Source organism: Rhopilema esculentum, chromosome 21 (genome assembly GCF_057945365.1).
Source record: "Rhopilema esculentum isolate cy_ngs chromosome 21, ASM5794536v1, whole genome shotgun sequence".
NCBI lineage: Eukaryota > Metazoa > Cnidaria > Scyphozoa > Rhizostomeae > Rhizostomatidae > Rhopilema > Rhopilema esculentum.
The window spans coordinates 9,730,251-9,745,819 of NC_142835.1; the positions used below are offsets into that span (position 1 = coordinate 9,730,251).

Consider the following 15,569-nt stretch of genomic DNA (forward strand, 5'->3'; position numbering starts at 1 on the left):
GAGCAAGTGAGCGGAAGGCTGGTACGTTTTTCGAAATCGTTTCACAAATTATCTTCCGCTGTAGTTTCACAAACTTTAGAACATATATACAGATTCATAGAGGTCATAACACATTTTGTGACTTGCTATGTATGCTTTTTTAGATTCTCTTTCTAGAAAGACGCTTTGAACTTTCTTACAGCCTTTTAAGCCATCTGGCATTGGTAAACGGTTGCAGCACTCAAACCATTTAGAAAGCTGTGTTGTCAATTGTCAAAGGTTTATTCATCGTAGCTTTATCGAGAGAAGCAGTAAATTTTTTGACCGAAGAAGATCAAACATCGGATTGTTTGCAAGACTATATTTTCGTTTTCCAAAGCTAAAACTCGAGTTCTTCTTTTTATATCAGCAATTTCACAAGAATGTCTCCAATCAAACTTAACTCAGCTTTAAGTGATTAAAAATGAATGAACATAAGCTCTAAAGTTATTAATTTAATAATTAAGGAGTCGCTCTCCACACCAGCCAGCTTTTTATGTTAAATAAAACGACATGGATATATGTATGCTGGCCTTACAAGAAGTATATTTTCGTGATCTAACTCTAAAACATTTACAAATTCTACTGATTCTAGACAAAGTTTTATGGCTGCAGATATTAAGAAAGCCTTTGGTCTCAAGCGAGAAAAACTTGCACTTTGTTTGGTCAACTAAACGTAAATGTGTTTGTCAACGAAAATCACTACCACATAATTTTTCGACGAACACGTGATGGCACCTAAGCCGACTCTTTACGCTGATTTGAATAATCAACGAGCGTTAACTGCAAAATTCATTCGGCCCCATACATTCTTGCCATTGAAAGAGCTTACAACGAATGCAAATGCCTCACAATCCTGATCTAACAAAGCCTCTTCCTGTTTTTATCGACAGGTTTTTTGAAATTACCATTTTGTTACAACGCAATGAAACTGCATGAGAAAATGATTTTAAAAGAAAAACAAACCGTTGTTTGGTTCTCCTTTGCACTGGTACTGCATCGGCATTTGACAATGGTGAGCATCAAAATTATCATGTTGATGCATTTCCAGCATTTTTCAGCAGCCCTTCAGCAATCCATTTATATAACATTCCTATACTTGAGGCTTCGTTTCGATATCCACAGCAGTCATAACTGCCAAAAGAAGTACATGATCGAATGAGTATTTGCCTATTCGAAATTCTAAGTTGTGAAGCAGAAGGCCATGAGTTTATCAATCATATGTTCACCTGCTTCGGTGTTGTGATCAAACGATAGAACAGGCTGTTGTTTCTGATTGGTTTTCACAGTTGTCAATATCGCTTTAATATTTCATGTGGTTAGTGGCCGGGGGAACTAGAATCGACCGGCCGAAGGAGTGTATTACGAGTGCCCATATTCAATATTGGAAAATAAGATTTGTTTTTCACGACAAATAAAGCTGTTTAGAGAAAAGAACTAAAGATTTCAGAGCAAATCAAAGCTTTATTGCTGTCATCTTCTTTATACATAGTTGATACTAATCATAATGTTCAAACGGGTCCGAGGGCATCTTTTTACTTGCAGTACATCTGCACCAAAATGGTCCTTACAACTTTTCTGTGGAATCCTGTAGTTACATTTTATTTGTTGTGAAGGCTTTTCGGCAAAAAACCAAATCCTTGTGAAAAATATACTTGTTCAGTAAACACAAGCCGAGAAAAGCAAGCAAAGAACTTTATGATAAAGCAAACGTTAAATTTAGAGCTATTCCTGGAAATAAATATATTAGACAAAGAGTGATTGTTTTTCTTCCATAACATCTTTCGTTATGATGTTCTGTTGGTCAGTTTTGAATTATAATTTTCCAGTTCTCTTTTTACTTTGTAGCAGTCACCCCCGGAGGCATAATTTCATCTTAAGAAACACGTGATCTTTCAGCCGGCTTCTTTGAAAACAAATATTTATGATAATTATTCGCATTAATGCTTGAAATTATCATATTTTCACAGCCCCATTGCGAAAGGGTTCTGTATTTCACGTGAAAATATCAGGTGGAAACAGACTGGCGGCGAAAACCTTTCGTATTTCACAACATCTCTTTCCAAGACATCATTAATCATTTAAACAGTGAGACATCTGAGAGGCTTGAGTTGTGCAATGGTTGCGTGTAGTCCTTGAGAAAAGAATGAAGAACCACATCAGTTAGTTCTAGGGCCTAATTTACGGTGGATAAGTCCACCAATAATCTTCTTCAATATCGAAATAATGGTCTGAAATTGCAGATGTAGGAATAAAGAATTTGTGAAATAACAAAATTTGATAATATCCCTCATTTCCTCATTTAAGTAAACCTGAATTAAACGGCGGCCAAGAAGAAAGTGAGCTACGAAATCGAAATTGGTGCACTCAGGAATCAAATTCACTTTGCAGTCATCGAAACGCTATCCCTAAATGCATTGCAGCGTGGTTTCAGAACTTGACTAGGTGAAACAAGAGAAGAAGAATACAAACCTTTTTGGTAGTATCCGTTAGCAATTACCTTTTTCACGTTGCGAGCAATTGGAATATCGGATATTATGAAAACAAGCAACTAGCATAGTAATTTTTTTTAATTTTACCTTCAGAATCTAAGTACAAGCCATGGCAGCAATTAAGAGGACAATTTAGCAAGCTTGAAGAAACCTTTTAGAAATTAAGGTTTAAAATCCGACTGTACAGAAGCTTTTCCTTTGTTGATAAAAGCCCGGGGAGGGTAACTTCCACATATACTGGTGCGGGATGTTCCATTTTTTGTGGTAATATTTTTCAAGAAGAAACAAAATTTTGGGGTATTGATTTTGTGTCGTTTTATTAAATTACGACAACAAATTCATACTTTTGGTAATAATTAATTAAATGCTCATAAAGAAAGTCTTCTCAATGTCTACAACAAATGTACAAGCGCCCCCCGGGTAAGCCCTCCTCGAATAAGCCCCATCAAAAAATATCAAAAATAAATAAGCCCCCAGGGGGCTAATTCGAGGATTTACGGTATCCATGTGTTTCATTTCTAGAGATGAAGTCAAGTAGAAAGAATTATGCATTTTCTGGCTTCTAAAGCTACTAAACGCCTATCAGACATTTCGATATATTTTAAGATCTTTATTATAAACATATATAGTAACATTTATTGAGATCGCTGAAACAAATCATATTTCTTAATTTTCAAATTTAAAAAAAAATACTAAACTAGGCAGCCTAGCTATGCATTCAAAATAAGAAAATATAATCGTTCATGCATATTTGTTTTCACGTAAATGTGTTTTCATAAAACGGTCCCTCTTGATAATTCTCATAATACGATTCTCTTTCAGACAAAGTCGCGTAGCTTGGCTGTTCATTAATTTCTTTGAGATCCATATAATTTGTATTCCCCTTCTCTGGTGCATCTTCTGCTGACTTTTTGCTGAAACTAGGAATACAAAGAATTAAGGTAACGAAAAAGGCAGCATTGTACACCCAATCATGCTGCACCAATTTCCTTCTCGCATTGCCCCCCTCCCCAGATAAGAGAACGTAGTAATGCGGTGCGGTCTTCCTTGGTTGTAGGTTGTTCATTGTTCATTGATTTTAATCTGAATCAAAATTAGTTTCGACTTTTCTTCCTTCTTCTTTTTTTGTTTCTGAATTTGTTGGTTATTATTTGTTTTTATATTATCCACACTCTCTACCTTGAATAGTGTAACGACTCTGCTTAGGCCCGTTTACATAAATTTTTCCTTCTCATTCATTCCATCACAATCTCACATCGCAGCACAGGCATCCTCTAAGTCACTCTCATTTCACGTTTTCACTGATCCCTATCGTTTTCTTTATCCTTGCTACGCTATTCAATTTACTCATCACTCTTACTTGCCCTTCCGATAATCTATTTTTCACACCTGATTCGTGTTAAATTTAGATCTTCGTTTCTGTATATATAGAATGAAGACACGCAATGGGCACATCGTCCCTTCTCTGGCTCCACACGTTAAATAGGACTCGTTGGATTCGGAAACGACACAGTCATCAATGGATGGATTTATTTAGTGCCTACATTGATCGTTGTTCCGATGCACACTAAAAAAGTACAAGAAAACATGTTTATTGATTTCAAAGGACCTAGAGCTCCATTAAAAAAGTGTTACTGAATAGTATTAATAATAATAAATGTATTACACGGATGTGGCTGGCTGAAATAGACACAAGAAGCAGCAGCCCAAGCTAAGAGCCTCAAGGAACACCACATTTGATGCAGTTAGAAGTCATTGGCTACAATGGAATATCTTAGAAGAAGGCACTATGGCTTTGCAAATGATTGCTCAATATAACTTTAATTCAAGTTGGTGCAAAAGATAGAAAATTTGATAAATACTCACCCACTTCTTTGGACAGTTGAAACTAAATCAACTAAAATTAAAACATATTAGTTAAGAACTTTTTTTGGATCGACAAAGGGGTTTTGGGAGTTGTTGCCTGGTTTATCGGGCTCAAAGATGTAAATAGGTGAAATAAGACAAGTTTCTATTCGACAATTTGAAGGGGGGTCAAACTGTGAGCATTGATTTGGAACAACAAAACAGTGAAAAGTGTCCATGCAACGGGTGTAGGAAATTTCTAAATATGGAGTGGCGTTAAGCTTTGGTCTGTCGGTCAAAACCTTAAAGCGCTAAATCTTCACACGATCTAGAATATGCACCAGGTCTCAAAGTCGCACATGGTGTATGGTTGGGTCTAGAGGATAAAGCAATCAAAATGGTACCTTTGATTCCATTTATTTGGAACTTTATTTACAAGTAAGGGTTTAAAATTTATCATAGATTAACTGTGATTAAAAATCTTTTACGAAATAAAGGCAAATTAATATCATTTTTAAAAAACATTGTCTAGAACAGTTTCTATAGCAGGTGAAAAAACCCTGAAACTTGCATATTTCTATGTCTTACTCTACTGTTGAGGGTTGTCGAACTCAGCATAGCGGTCAAATCTTTGATTGGCTGAGAGCTCTGTTCGCTACCATATTCTAAGCCAATCAGCACACAGGATTTTCACAACAAAATCGCTTCGCAGCTAGAATTAGGCCCATTTTCGCCATTTCAGCGTGTTTTTACCACGTTGTCTACAAAAAACATTGCACGCCTCTACAAAGCGAATTTCCACTTTATTTTTTGTCCAGTTCATCATCATGCGTTGCTATTTAACCTATATTGGCGCCACTGTTCGATCACAGCTTTTTCCTATATTTAAGTTATTTTTCAAGCTACAGCAATGTATAAGAATGAAATTGGCCCAGAAGTTTAAAAGACATACCCATTTTTGTTTTGCCTCTTAGACGGAAATTCCAAACCAAAAGACAAACAATTATGATGACCAAAATAAAGATGACCAAACCAAAAGCAATGTACGCCACGGAAGAAGCAAAATTTTGTTGCTGCTGTTGCTGTCCTTTTATCTTCTTGTCTGGTGACAAGAATAGATCATGTCGTGACTATACCACATATTCTAACCATTTAAATAGAACTCGCCTTCATATAACCAATGTTTCTGAAGAAAGTTTATGACCGTCAAAGGGCTTAGGTTTCTAGGACGGGAAGGGCCTGAGTAAAGTGGCTCTATTCAGCGCTATCAGCTTAGGGAGACACAGAATAGCTTCGTACTGTCCTGATTCCTAGGATCCTAGTAACTCTAATACAAAATAGAACTTGGAGGTTCAATCTTAAGGAAACATATAGATCTGGATTAACTGAATAAATTGGTATAATCAAAGACTAGAATGAGCTTATGTAATTTCTAAATTCACTATTAAATAAATCTAGGTTCAAGAGTCACTTGCTCTTTCGCTGGTATTATGGCAGGCCCTTTTAGCTAAGCCACTTCATTAAATTAATCAGCCCTATTCCACCGGAACGGTAAAGATTTAAATCAAGGTAAAGGTAAGAAAAAGGGGAAAAGTAAAGGTAGGAAAATTGGATATCTAAAGGTAAGGGGAACGGCAAAGGTTTAAATAAAGATAAAGGTAAGAAAAAGGGAAAAGGTAAATGTACGAAAAAAAGAAAAGGTTAGGCAAGGAAAATTGGATTGGTAAAGGTTTAAACGTGAAGGTAAGAAAAAGGGGGAAAGTAAAGGTCTAAATAATGGTTAAGGTAAAAGTAAGGGAAAAGGTAAAGGTAAGGGGAACGGTAATGATTAAATAAAGGTAAAATTAAGAAAAAAGGGAAACGTAAAGGTAAGGGGAAACGTAAGAGTTTAAAAAAAGTAAAGGTAAAAGTGAAAGTAAAGGGATGGAATTGCTGCCATTCTCATTTATATTTCATATTTGTGGCGCTCTTTTTTTGCTGCCACTCTCGTTAATTTCTGCCGCTCCGGTACCCAGTGTTAGGTAGGGAGTAAAGGGAATAGCCATGTAAAGCAAAAATCTGTCGTTTTGATTGGGGAATGTAATACAGCAGAAACAATCAAAATCGGATATCCGAAATTTTACCTGACTCACTGCAGTTTCTGTTTGACTCACAATGTTTAGTGATGGCTGGTCTGGTTTGTGTTGATTTGTAATGCTTTGTTGTAAAGTTGGAGCTTGTTACCTCGATGGTGAAAAATTTAGATGATCTCAAGTTTTTTGTACTCTCATCCTTAGCTTTTCGGGTACTCATTGTTGTCTTTTGATCAGTAACTGTCTGGGTTTTTGTTGTTGTCTTTTCATCAGTAGCAATGCGGGTAGTTGTCGTCCACGTAAGCCGAGTGCTTTTTCTTGTTCTAGGTATGCTACTCGAATGGGTTGTGGTAGGAGGGCTAGTTGTTCTTGTCTTCACAAACACAGTTGAATTTCCTCCAAGGGAAGAGGACAAAGAGAACAATGCGACCGCCGGAACTATTCCAGAATTGCAGAAGGTGAATTCCGAGCGATTCCAAACACTGACACGATACAGGGTTGCTGAGGAAAGGTTCTTCAATACCAAATTGTACAAAACATCACACGCATTAGTTTTGCCAATCTGCCAACTCATCTTCAAACATGATGAGTTCACCAGTTTGGCTTCTGGGTAAAATTGCTTATCCTTGCGAACTAAAAAAATTGAATATTGATAAAAATCAGAGCTACACCAATGGAAAGAAGCGGCTGCTTCACAGCAAAACTGCACCGAATTGAACCCATGCTAAACAACTTCAAGTCGAACCCAGTTCTCTTCATACACTGGAAGTTTGTTAATAAATATAAGTGTGAGGGCGACAAAAATTTAGATTTGCCAAGACAAGTTTGTATATCAACCACTGTGAGAAATATTCTTCGACACTCTCTAAAGGCTCTTGCGCAGCCGGCATGCTTAGCGGTGGCTTAATTGGCTATGTTTTGAATCTCATTCAGTACAATATTAGGCCGGTTTTGGAATTATAGACGCAAAGCATGCCGGTTGCGCAAGAGCCTTTAACTTTATATTTCAGCTTTTGGCTATAACTATGGATATTGATAAGAAGGTGACAAGAGATGGAGGATGATTTTGCTTTGAAGGTAATCGTTCAGTATTTCATTGTACGCCGCAAGAAGATGCAATTCGCAAGAGTTTTGCCAGAAAAAAGTATTTTTACCCTTATAAAATATCTGTCTATTATAAATTATCTTCTGCAAATATTTTTAAAAGTTTTAAATGGAAGGGAAATATCTAAACAACACTGATTTAAGGATAAGTTTCCATATTAATTTCAGCTTTCTGCTTTCTATTCAAATATGTTACCGAATACCGACTGTAATCCATGATAAATCTTTTATTTTAGCATATTCTTTCTAAAAGAATCATTTTCTTGATGAATTGTAGAGTCAAATTGATAATGTTTCTTTTGACGCTATAAGGGAAATTTTCGTTGCCATATAGTATCAACTTGACTCTACAGATCATCCACAAAACTAGTCGATATGAATAAGGTCGTTTCAATTTTAAAATGTACACAACTTAACGTATTTTTATTTCCAATTCTTATATTTATATGTATATATATATACATATATATATATATGTTAATGTCTTTGGGGTAGACACAGCCTTTTGTTCCCTGGGGGTTTATGTCCCAGTAGTATTGGAAAGTAGTTCTTTTTAGTAGTGCAGACAGTAATATGTATTGTAACTTTTTAGTGGATTTATTAGTGAGTTTTTAGTGGATATATACAAACAAATTTTTCATGACCAGATTCAAGTCATATTTATCATAACTAACATTAAAATATTTTTCAAAGCTATTTAAAGAGCGGTTTAAAAAGCTGTTAAATTTAATCACATATTAGATAATTATGTGTTTTACGTTCTACCAAAAGGGTGGGCTACTAGTTCTAAAGGTATAGTCGATAGTAATCGAAACTTACAAAGAACTCTTATCGATATATTCCGTTCTCCAGAGGTGCCATGGACGTTGGTAAATTTAAATAAAAGTCTTCTTCCACAATAGTCGATTGGAATTTTCTGCACTTCGTACGTTCCTTTGAACACAAATGGATATTGCTGGGCTGCTTGTGACACCGTGGTGTTCGTACCACGTGACCAACGAAAACTTACAACTGGTACAGGATTTGCAGAAACCATCGCAACAATGCGTAAAGTCGATCCCTCTTCAACAACGACTTCAGAAGAAGGCAGAGACATGAACTCTGGCTTTCCTGTAAGCAAGGGAAAAGTGTCTTAAAGAGGGAGCTCAAGGGCACCAAAAAATGGGTCTTGGTCATGCTAAAAAACCCTTTTAGCATTTCACAGGGATGCTAAAACTTAGAGAATTTTGAATCAGAGCTTCATCAAGCAAGAAACACTCTCAAACAGGAGCAGGTAATTAAGTAAGACCGATCTCGTTGATCGATTGAAAAAAGACCTATCAAAAATTCTGGAGGAAAACTCGACTTTTTGTGCAACAAACAACTGCGTCAAAATTCAGCTGCATAAAAACATATGAAAACAAATTTAGTCATGCAACTTATCTATAAATGGATGGAGCAATTCATCACATCTACGTTTTGATATCGCCTGATACAAAATGTGATTTTTTGAATGTGCGGAAGACCCTACACTTTAAATTGCACAGGTGACAAAATGCTTTGGCTTTAGGATAACGCCGAAGGCAATAGAAAAATGCCCAGCTGAGTTAGCCTGTGTTCCAGACCCCCCTAACTTAAAAGTAGAGGTCTTACTTAATTACCTGCTCCTGCACCTTAATTACCTCTACTTTCAAGTTAGGGGTCTGGAGCACAGGCTAAGCTGAGTCAGCAATAGATGTGTAAGTCAGACAGTAAGGATAAGGAGTTTGCGCCTTTGAATGACAAAATTTTTTGTTTCCATTGATTCAAGGAAATATTGGGAGATTATTGTTGACAACAATTCCCTTTGGGCATTGCCAACAACTAACATTTGGCAATATTTTGGTACTCAAAGTGGCAATATTGACATATTGCACACCAAGTAGACATTGTAAATCGGAATTTTTGGCTACGCTTGAGCCAGGGGCGCTATAGATGGGGGCATGGGAGCTACAGCACCCCAAGGCCTCTAATTAGGTGGAACATTTTCTTGTTTTGTCACAATTTTAGGCAAATTAACCTGTATTCCCCCACTCTTACAGAAAATCATATATCCTTAACTTACAGAAAGTCACTTAGATATGCCAACTGTACTAGTATTGACTCACAAGAATTAAGGGAGCAGAAATATTGCAAATCCGACAATTATACTATTTTTCGACCTCAATTGAACTTTTTATCAAGAATTTTGCTAACACTTTAGGCTATTGATCACCCTCTCCCCTCAAGGCCTCTGATCCTGTGACATTGTTTTCTGAATTCTCGAATTTCTTATACATAGGCGGCATTTCTTTGCATATTGATGGTAATAGTACGAAAACGACAATGACCTACCAAAAACTTGCAGATTGTAAGTTGGGTTTTGAGGGTACATTTGTCCATAGATCCAAAAACCGGCTTTAACATTGCATCTGAAACGGTAGGCTGTGTCGTTAAACTGTATGTTGCCAATGACTAGAGTATAGCTTGAAGAAATCGCCGATACCCTTCCAGCAAACTGTTTAGGCAGTGCAGAAACTGCTTGAAAAGCTCCATTTCTCGTCTTGTTTGCTAAAGTTATAAGGCTGCTACCTGATAAATAACCGCATTGTTGGCTAATGAATTGACATCCTTGCAGCAATGGAACCCACTGCATTCTAACAGATGTTCCTTTAGTAACAGTGATAGTCTGAGTGGAATTTGCTGGCTGGATCACTAAGAATAAAAATGATTTCGCCAAACCCCTATATATGCTTCAAAATGTATCAAAATCATTAAAAAAGTTTTTTCATACTATCTTAAATAAGAGTTAAAAGCTAAATAAAGCTACTGTCACAAAAAGACGAATATCAAGAGTTATATCGTACATCCGTTGAATTTTTTATGCATGATCGTTGCAAGTTGGCTCAAGAGCTGGCCCTTAGGCTGCTCAGGCACAATTCATATATCACAATGCTGATAAAGAGCTCAAATTGCTAAAGAAAAAAATCATTATCGTAAAAGTAGAAGGGCGTCTGTTTGCATTACTCGGTACAGCTATACTAACTTCTAAGATCTTCCCACTTAGATTCATCATTTTTCGCAAAATTGCATCTGGAGCTATAAGATTCTGAGTTGAACGTGAAAATTCATATTTGTTGCAGCTTCTGTAGGTAGTAAAAACATTGTGCACATGACATTGGATTGCCAAGGCCAATTATAAAATATAGTTATGCATCACCTAAATAGACGAGATTCAAAGCATTTCAAATTTTAAGCCTATAAGAAGGGGGGGAGGGCAATTGGAATGCGGAAATCCCATCTTGGCAAACTCAGCACCATCAGGGCCAGCTTTACCCTGGGTACGAGACCCAGGCTAGGCCAGCTTTGGCGGGTCACAAATCAACAACAAGTAACAAAAGATTGAAGTATTTTTGGTAAATTTCCCTGTTTGATAAGAAAAAAGAAGCAAATAAAAGGAAACTTTAGGAGAATGTGTCAAATTTTTAGACCTCAATCTGAATGGACCAAACTGGATCCTAAAATTAGGCATGTACCGTCTGCTTCAGTTTTAAAGAGAAAGCTTTCATTAATGATTCGCACCCCCCCCCCCTTCCAATGGAAAACCTGATTTTGTATTCATAACCCAAAAAGCCTTGTCCTACTTTTCTCAATTACGCTCGGTCTCAGTAAATTAAATGGTCACCACCAATTCAGGCACTTCAGAGATACCATGCACCCAATGTGCCCAACAAACCATGTAGTATAGGATACGGAGCACTTTTCATTGCTTTGCTATTCATTTGACACCCATTAATGAATTCAAATTAACAGTTTTTCAAATAAAACTAGGATACAAAAACTTTTTGGTGAGATTAATAAAAATATTCTTGAATTGATAGTTGCAAGGCACTTTTCTTACTTCTCATTGTTCTGTTAATTGTATTCTACGTATGTAAAGAGGAGATCTCAAGGTCCTGGTCTTTTCTACGGCAACCCTGTATTTTGGTCTTGCTCATAACTATGATACCCTATGTTTGGTCCTGCTTCACAATGTGCTTTTGTAAATTAACTGGGGACTGTGTATCAAATAGAATTTGAAACTTCCTTTTTTGCAAAGAAGAAATTTTTTTTTGTTTACAGTAAATGTTATCTTTGGAAATTCTTCAAAGGGTGGGGGACATTCTTCAAAACGCTTGATAATGTTCTTATGCGGCAAAACCAGTTACCTAAACCAGTTATTTTAGCAACGGCTCTATACATAACTACTAATGGTAGTTACTCAATAATTCGAGCAAAACCTGTAAGAGAGAGTTTTCGTAGCTGCCCACGCATCAAATTGGAGGGGCCAAGTTCTTTATATTAAACTGTAAGAAAGTGCTTCAGAACAGAGCCTTTTTAATGCTTTAGAGTAGTATAGACACTTTTTCCGTTTTTCTCTGTTTGTGTGTGCTATGAATTGAAACCCCCGGAGAAAAAGCTAAATTCCTGCTTTAACAGAAAATTCCCCGAACGAAGTAGACAGAAAATCTGGAAAACACGCCCCTGTAGATTAAACAAATTACAGAATGAATCCCAGCAGTCATTTTCTTGCATTCGCCTAAAAGATTTAACTGTTCTGTAGGGTTGCATGGACCCTGTCAAAGTCACAGCAAATCACAGGCGAATTTCGCCACTGCGTGCAGCCTCCGTCTTATTTCACCTAGTCCTCGGTTGTATGACGTCATGCAGGTTAGCTGACTATGATCTAGTACCGGCCCAGGACCCTGGGGTAGTCATTATCGCTTGCTCCCCGGGATATCGTCAGTGTAGCTCAATAGATTTTCACTGAGTATAAAAAAACGTCGAGGGGCAGAGATGCTTAAAGAAAACGATCAAGGGTCCGGGGAAACATCATCGGGAAATTTTTGAGACCAAGCCCTCTAAAACGCCTTTCCGCTAGGTACGGCTCCAGAGGGATAGAGCTAATATATATTTTTCAAGGCTTATTAGTGAAGTAGCAACTTCAAGACTACGAATGTGATCTTTTGAGCAAAAAACTTGTGGCCTTGAGATGGATAAAAGACCTTCCACTTCTCCATATCCAGAAGAGGTATTCTAGTTGATGCTGGTCTAAGAGAAACCAGTTAGTATTTATAGAAAAAATTCGGAATGAAGATTAAAAAATCGTCTATAAAGCAAATAATACTGATTAGACTCAACTATCAAAAAATTCCATTTGAAGTTAAGATTATGTATCTTTTGTGGTTCAATAGAGTTCCAAAGTGATGACGTCACAAAATCATATTTTTAAAATTTTTGACTTTAGACGGCATTACCTGAATGAAGTTAGGGAGTAGCCTGAGTTCCAGTCCCCAAACTGGAGTCTGGGGCTCAGGCTAGTTAGGGGGCTGAGGTGACTTTATCCCTCCCTAAAAAAATTTCCAAAATGCACCTAAAACCATAGAAATATCGCCTTGCTTTCAGTTTTTAGCATGCTTAGCCCCCTCAATCTGTAATATGCTCCGCGATCCTTGTCTTAGAGCACTACATTACATTGTAAAATCATTGCATGTTGAAGACATTCGAATGAGAAAAACTTCACTATCACACCAAAAAAAGAGCACTTTCGTTTATTGTGATTAAAGATTTCTGAATTTTCCAAAATGAGCTTTTTAACAAAGCCAGTGGTGGAAGACAAGGATTTCAGTAGGCCTTCCGGGAACATCCATACAGAGCTTTCAGATAGAAAACTCTCACCATACCCGGACCATTAACCTCCCCCCTTCCCCTAGAGGCTCAGAACTTTATGAGAAAAGCAAGGGTTGGAATCAAACCATTGAACCATTTGTCTAATAAAATATTTTGTCTGTCTAAAAATTCATCGTTGACGCAAGCAATGAAGAAATGTCTCACACTTAAACACAATAACGCACACTTTCGGTGCAAAGTTCCTCCTGAGGCGGGAATTGTGAAAGTTTAGGCAGCTACCCACACTAACCCAGTGTCGGAAAATTTTGGCTTTTCTCTTATATTCAGCATCATAATTCCACCTTTTTGCCGAAAATGCCAAGAACAAAGGAATGGACCACGATTCAAGCGGCTTTAGCCCCCTACTATTTTAGCAAATAGTGACAAGTCCCCCCCCCCCCCAATTCCCGGCAGGTCCAGCTCACTAGTGCGTTTAGACTTGACAAAAAAGGTTGAGGAGTGGTAACATTTAGCAACATATTTTTGTTATGTAATCTTATGATTTTGAAGCTGCCTTTACGTAGCCAAAAGTTAGTCATTGGCGTTCCCTCTAGCTAAAATTTGCGTTTCCGAATTAGAAAGGAGCCTGTTCTAACCGTTAAACGGGTTGTGGCCTACAAATCTTTATCTTCTCCTCCAAGGCCTTGTGGCTAGGGCTACCCATGATTAGAGCCCCCCCCCCCCCCCCCCCGCACTTTTCTCAACGCTCTGCGGCGCCTGAGAATTTCAGATGGCTATCTATTCAATTATCGGCCTATTCGTTTAGCCTCGTCTCAGTATTTCCGTGCTGATAGGAGACAGTGTCTTTCATTTTCACTTTCATATAAGATTTTATATGCACTATTAAGAAAAATTGAGCAGAGAATATTGGGCTGGTAAATCTCATCATAGAGAATTGGAAGAAGGTTGATTTTGCTGGTTCTATATAAAGCATTTGATTGATTAAACACGAAATTGAAACTGCAACTTTGAGGACGACAGTGCCATTTTGATGTTGAAGTTATTATATCAAATCTCGATCATAATTTGTCAAAAAACGTTCTGGTTTAAGACGTAAATTTTCATATCATCAGCAGTTTTGAAATACTAAGGCAGTGGCGGAAATTCAGGCTTTCGTTTGGGGGGGGGGGTGGCTCAGGCCCATGATTTACCAACAAAAAACATCTTGGATATACCTAATTTTTAGGAAAATTGATCACTGCACACTATTTGATGAAAATAGGTGATTTTTTCTACCCAGCTTGCTTGTTTTTCAGTAGGAAATCCGTTTGCAAATAACATTTGTTTGAAAAAATCCGATGGAAAGGTCGACCAATCTTTACAGAATTGAAATTAGATATACAATTCGCAAGCAGTTTTGATATTTGTCATATATCTTTGTTTGATTATTTAGTACTATTATTGCATCATGTATGTTCAAGGTTAGAGACGTTTAAAACTAGGTATGTCTTAGGTTGGGTTGCCTGATTGGGTTGCCTGAGCCTACCATGCACGCATAATTTCCGTCGCTGTACTAAGGAATAGATGTAGCAAAAGCATATTAAAAAAATCAAACAACAAGATAAGGGGTATCTCTATACGGTCTCAAACTGTTTAGTATAGACAAAAAGTCATGTTTGGTTTGAGACAGTTCTCAGAGAAAAATGTGATGGTTGACGTGTCTAATCCAACGAATCGAATATCCAAAGTTGTTTCGTTTTATTTAAATTGCGACTTTTGCTTATGTATGTTATTATATAATCAGTACCTAAAAAAGCAGACGAATTAAAAGCTCTTTGTCCTTTGGGAAAATGAGCATAGAAAAATCATATCACCTTGACAGCAAAGACAGCAGCAAACTACGGTAGCCAAGAAATAGCAGATTGTGATATACGACGCCATCTTTAAGGTTTAAGGTTCCGCAATGGATTCCTGTTAAAACAAGTGGTTGACTTTTGTTTCCGCAGGAAGTGGATCAATGTAAACTAAAATCAAGGACAAGTATGCAGAGGCGTATATGCGGGGCGAAAATCACATTTTTCTGGGAGTTGGGAGTTGGGAGTTGGGAGTTGGGAGTTTGGGGTTGCAGGGCCGGCGAAACCAGGGGGCCGGGGCAGTGGTGGCGCCAGGGGAGGGCTAGGGGGGGCTGCAGCCCCTCCGTCGGAAGCATCTAGCCCCCCCATCGGAGGAAATTTTAGGTTATTGTCAGAGCAAATTTGACAAAATAACGTACGAAAACTGCTTATTTTAGTCATTTTAGCCCCCCTGTCGGAAGCTCCATCCCCTCTGTCGGAAGATTTCTGGCGCCACCTCTGGGCCGGAGGGCCATGCCCCTCCTCCCACTTTTCTGCAG

At 37.6% G+C, this 15,569-nt stretch overlaps 1 protein-coding gene across 2 annotated transcripts in view; it reads right to left on the minus strand.

Moving 5' to 3' along the window:
* LOC135684232 (glycogen synthase kinase-3 beta) overlaps nucleotides 1–15,200 on the minus strand; it is a 39,870-nt gene extending 24,670 nt beyond the window's left edge. The window contains exons 1-7 of one of the 2 annotated variants that reach the window (XR_010515863.2): nucleotides 15,052–15,200; nucleotides 9,884–10,243; nucleotides 8,351–8,641; nucleotides 6,479–7,060; nucleotides 5,308–5,457; nucleotides 4,377–4,407; nucleotides 985–3,430 (exon numbers count right to left, since the gene is read on the minus strand). Coding sequence is in view for 1 of the 2 variants with exons in the window: in XM_065199691.2 (XP_065055763.1) it covers nucleotides 985–1,072 (88 nt within the window). In the remaining variant the exon portion in view is untranslated. Of the gene's footprint in view, nucleotides 1–984; nucleotides 3,431–4,376; nucleotides 4,408–5,307; nucleotides 5,458–6,478; nucleotides 7,061–8,350; nucleotides 8,642–9,883; nucleotides 10,244–15,051 lie in introns of those variants that run through there. The other variant, XM_065199691.2, reaches the window with a different exon arrangement.
* Nucleotides 15,201–15,569: the final 369 nt, after the last annotated feature.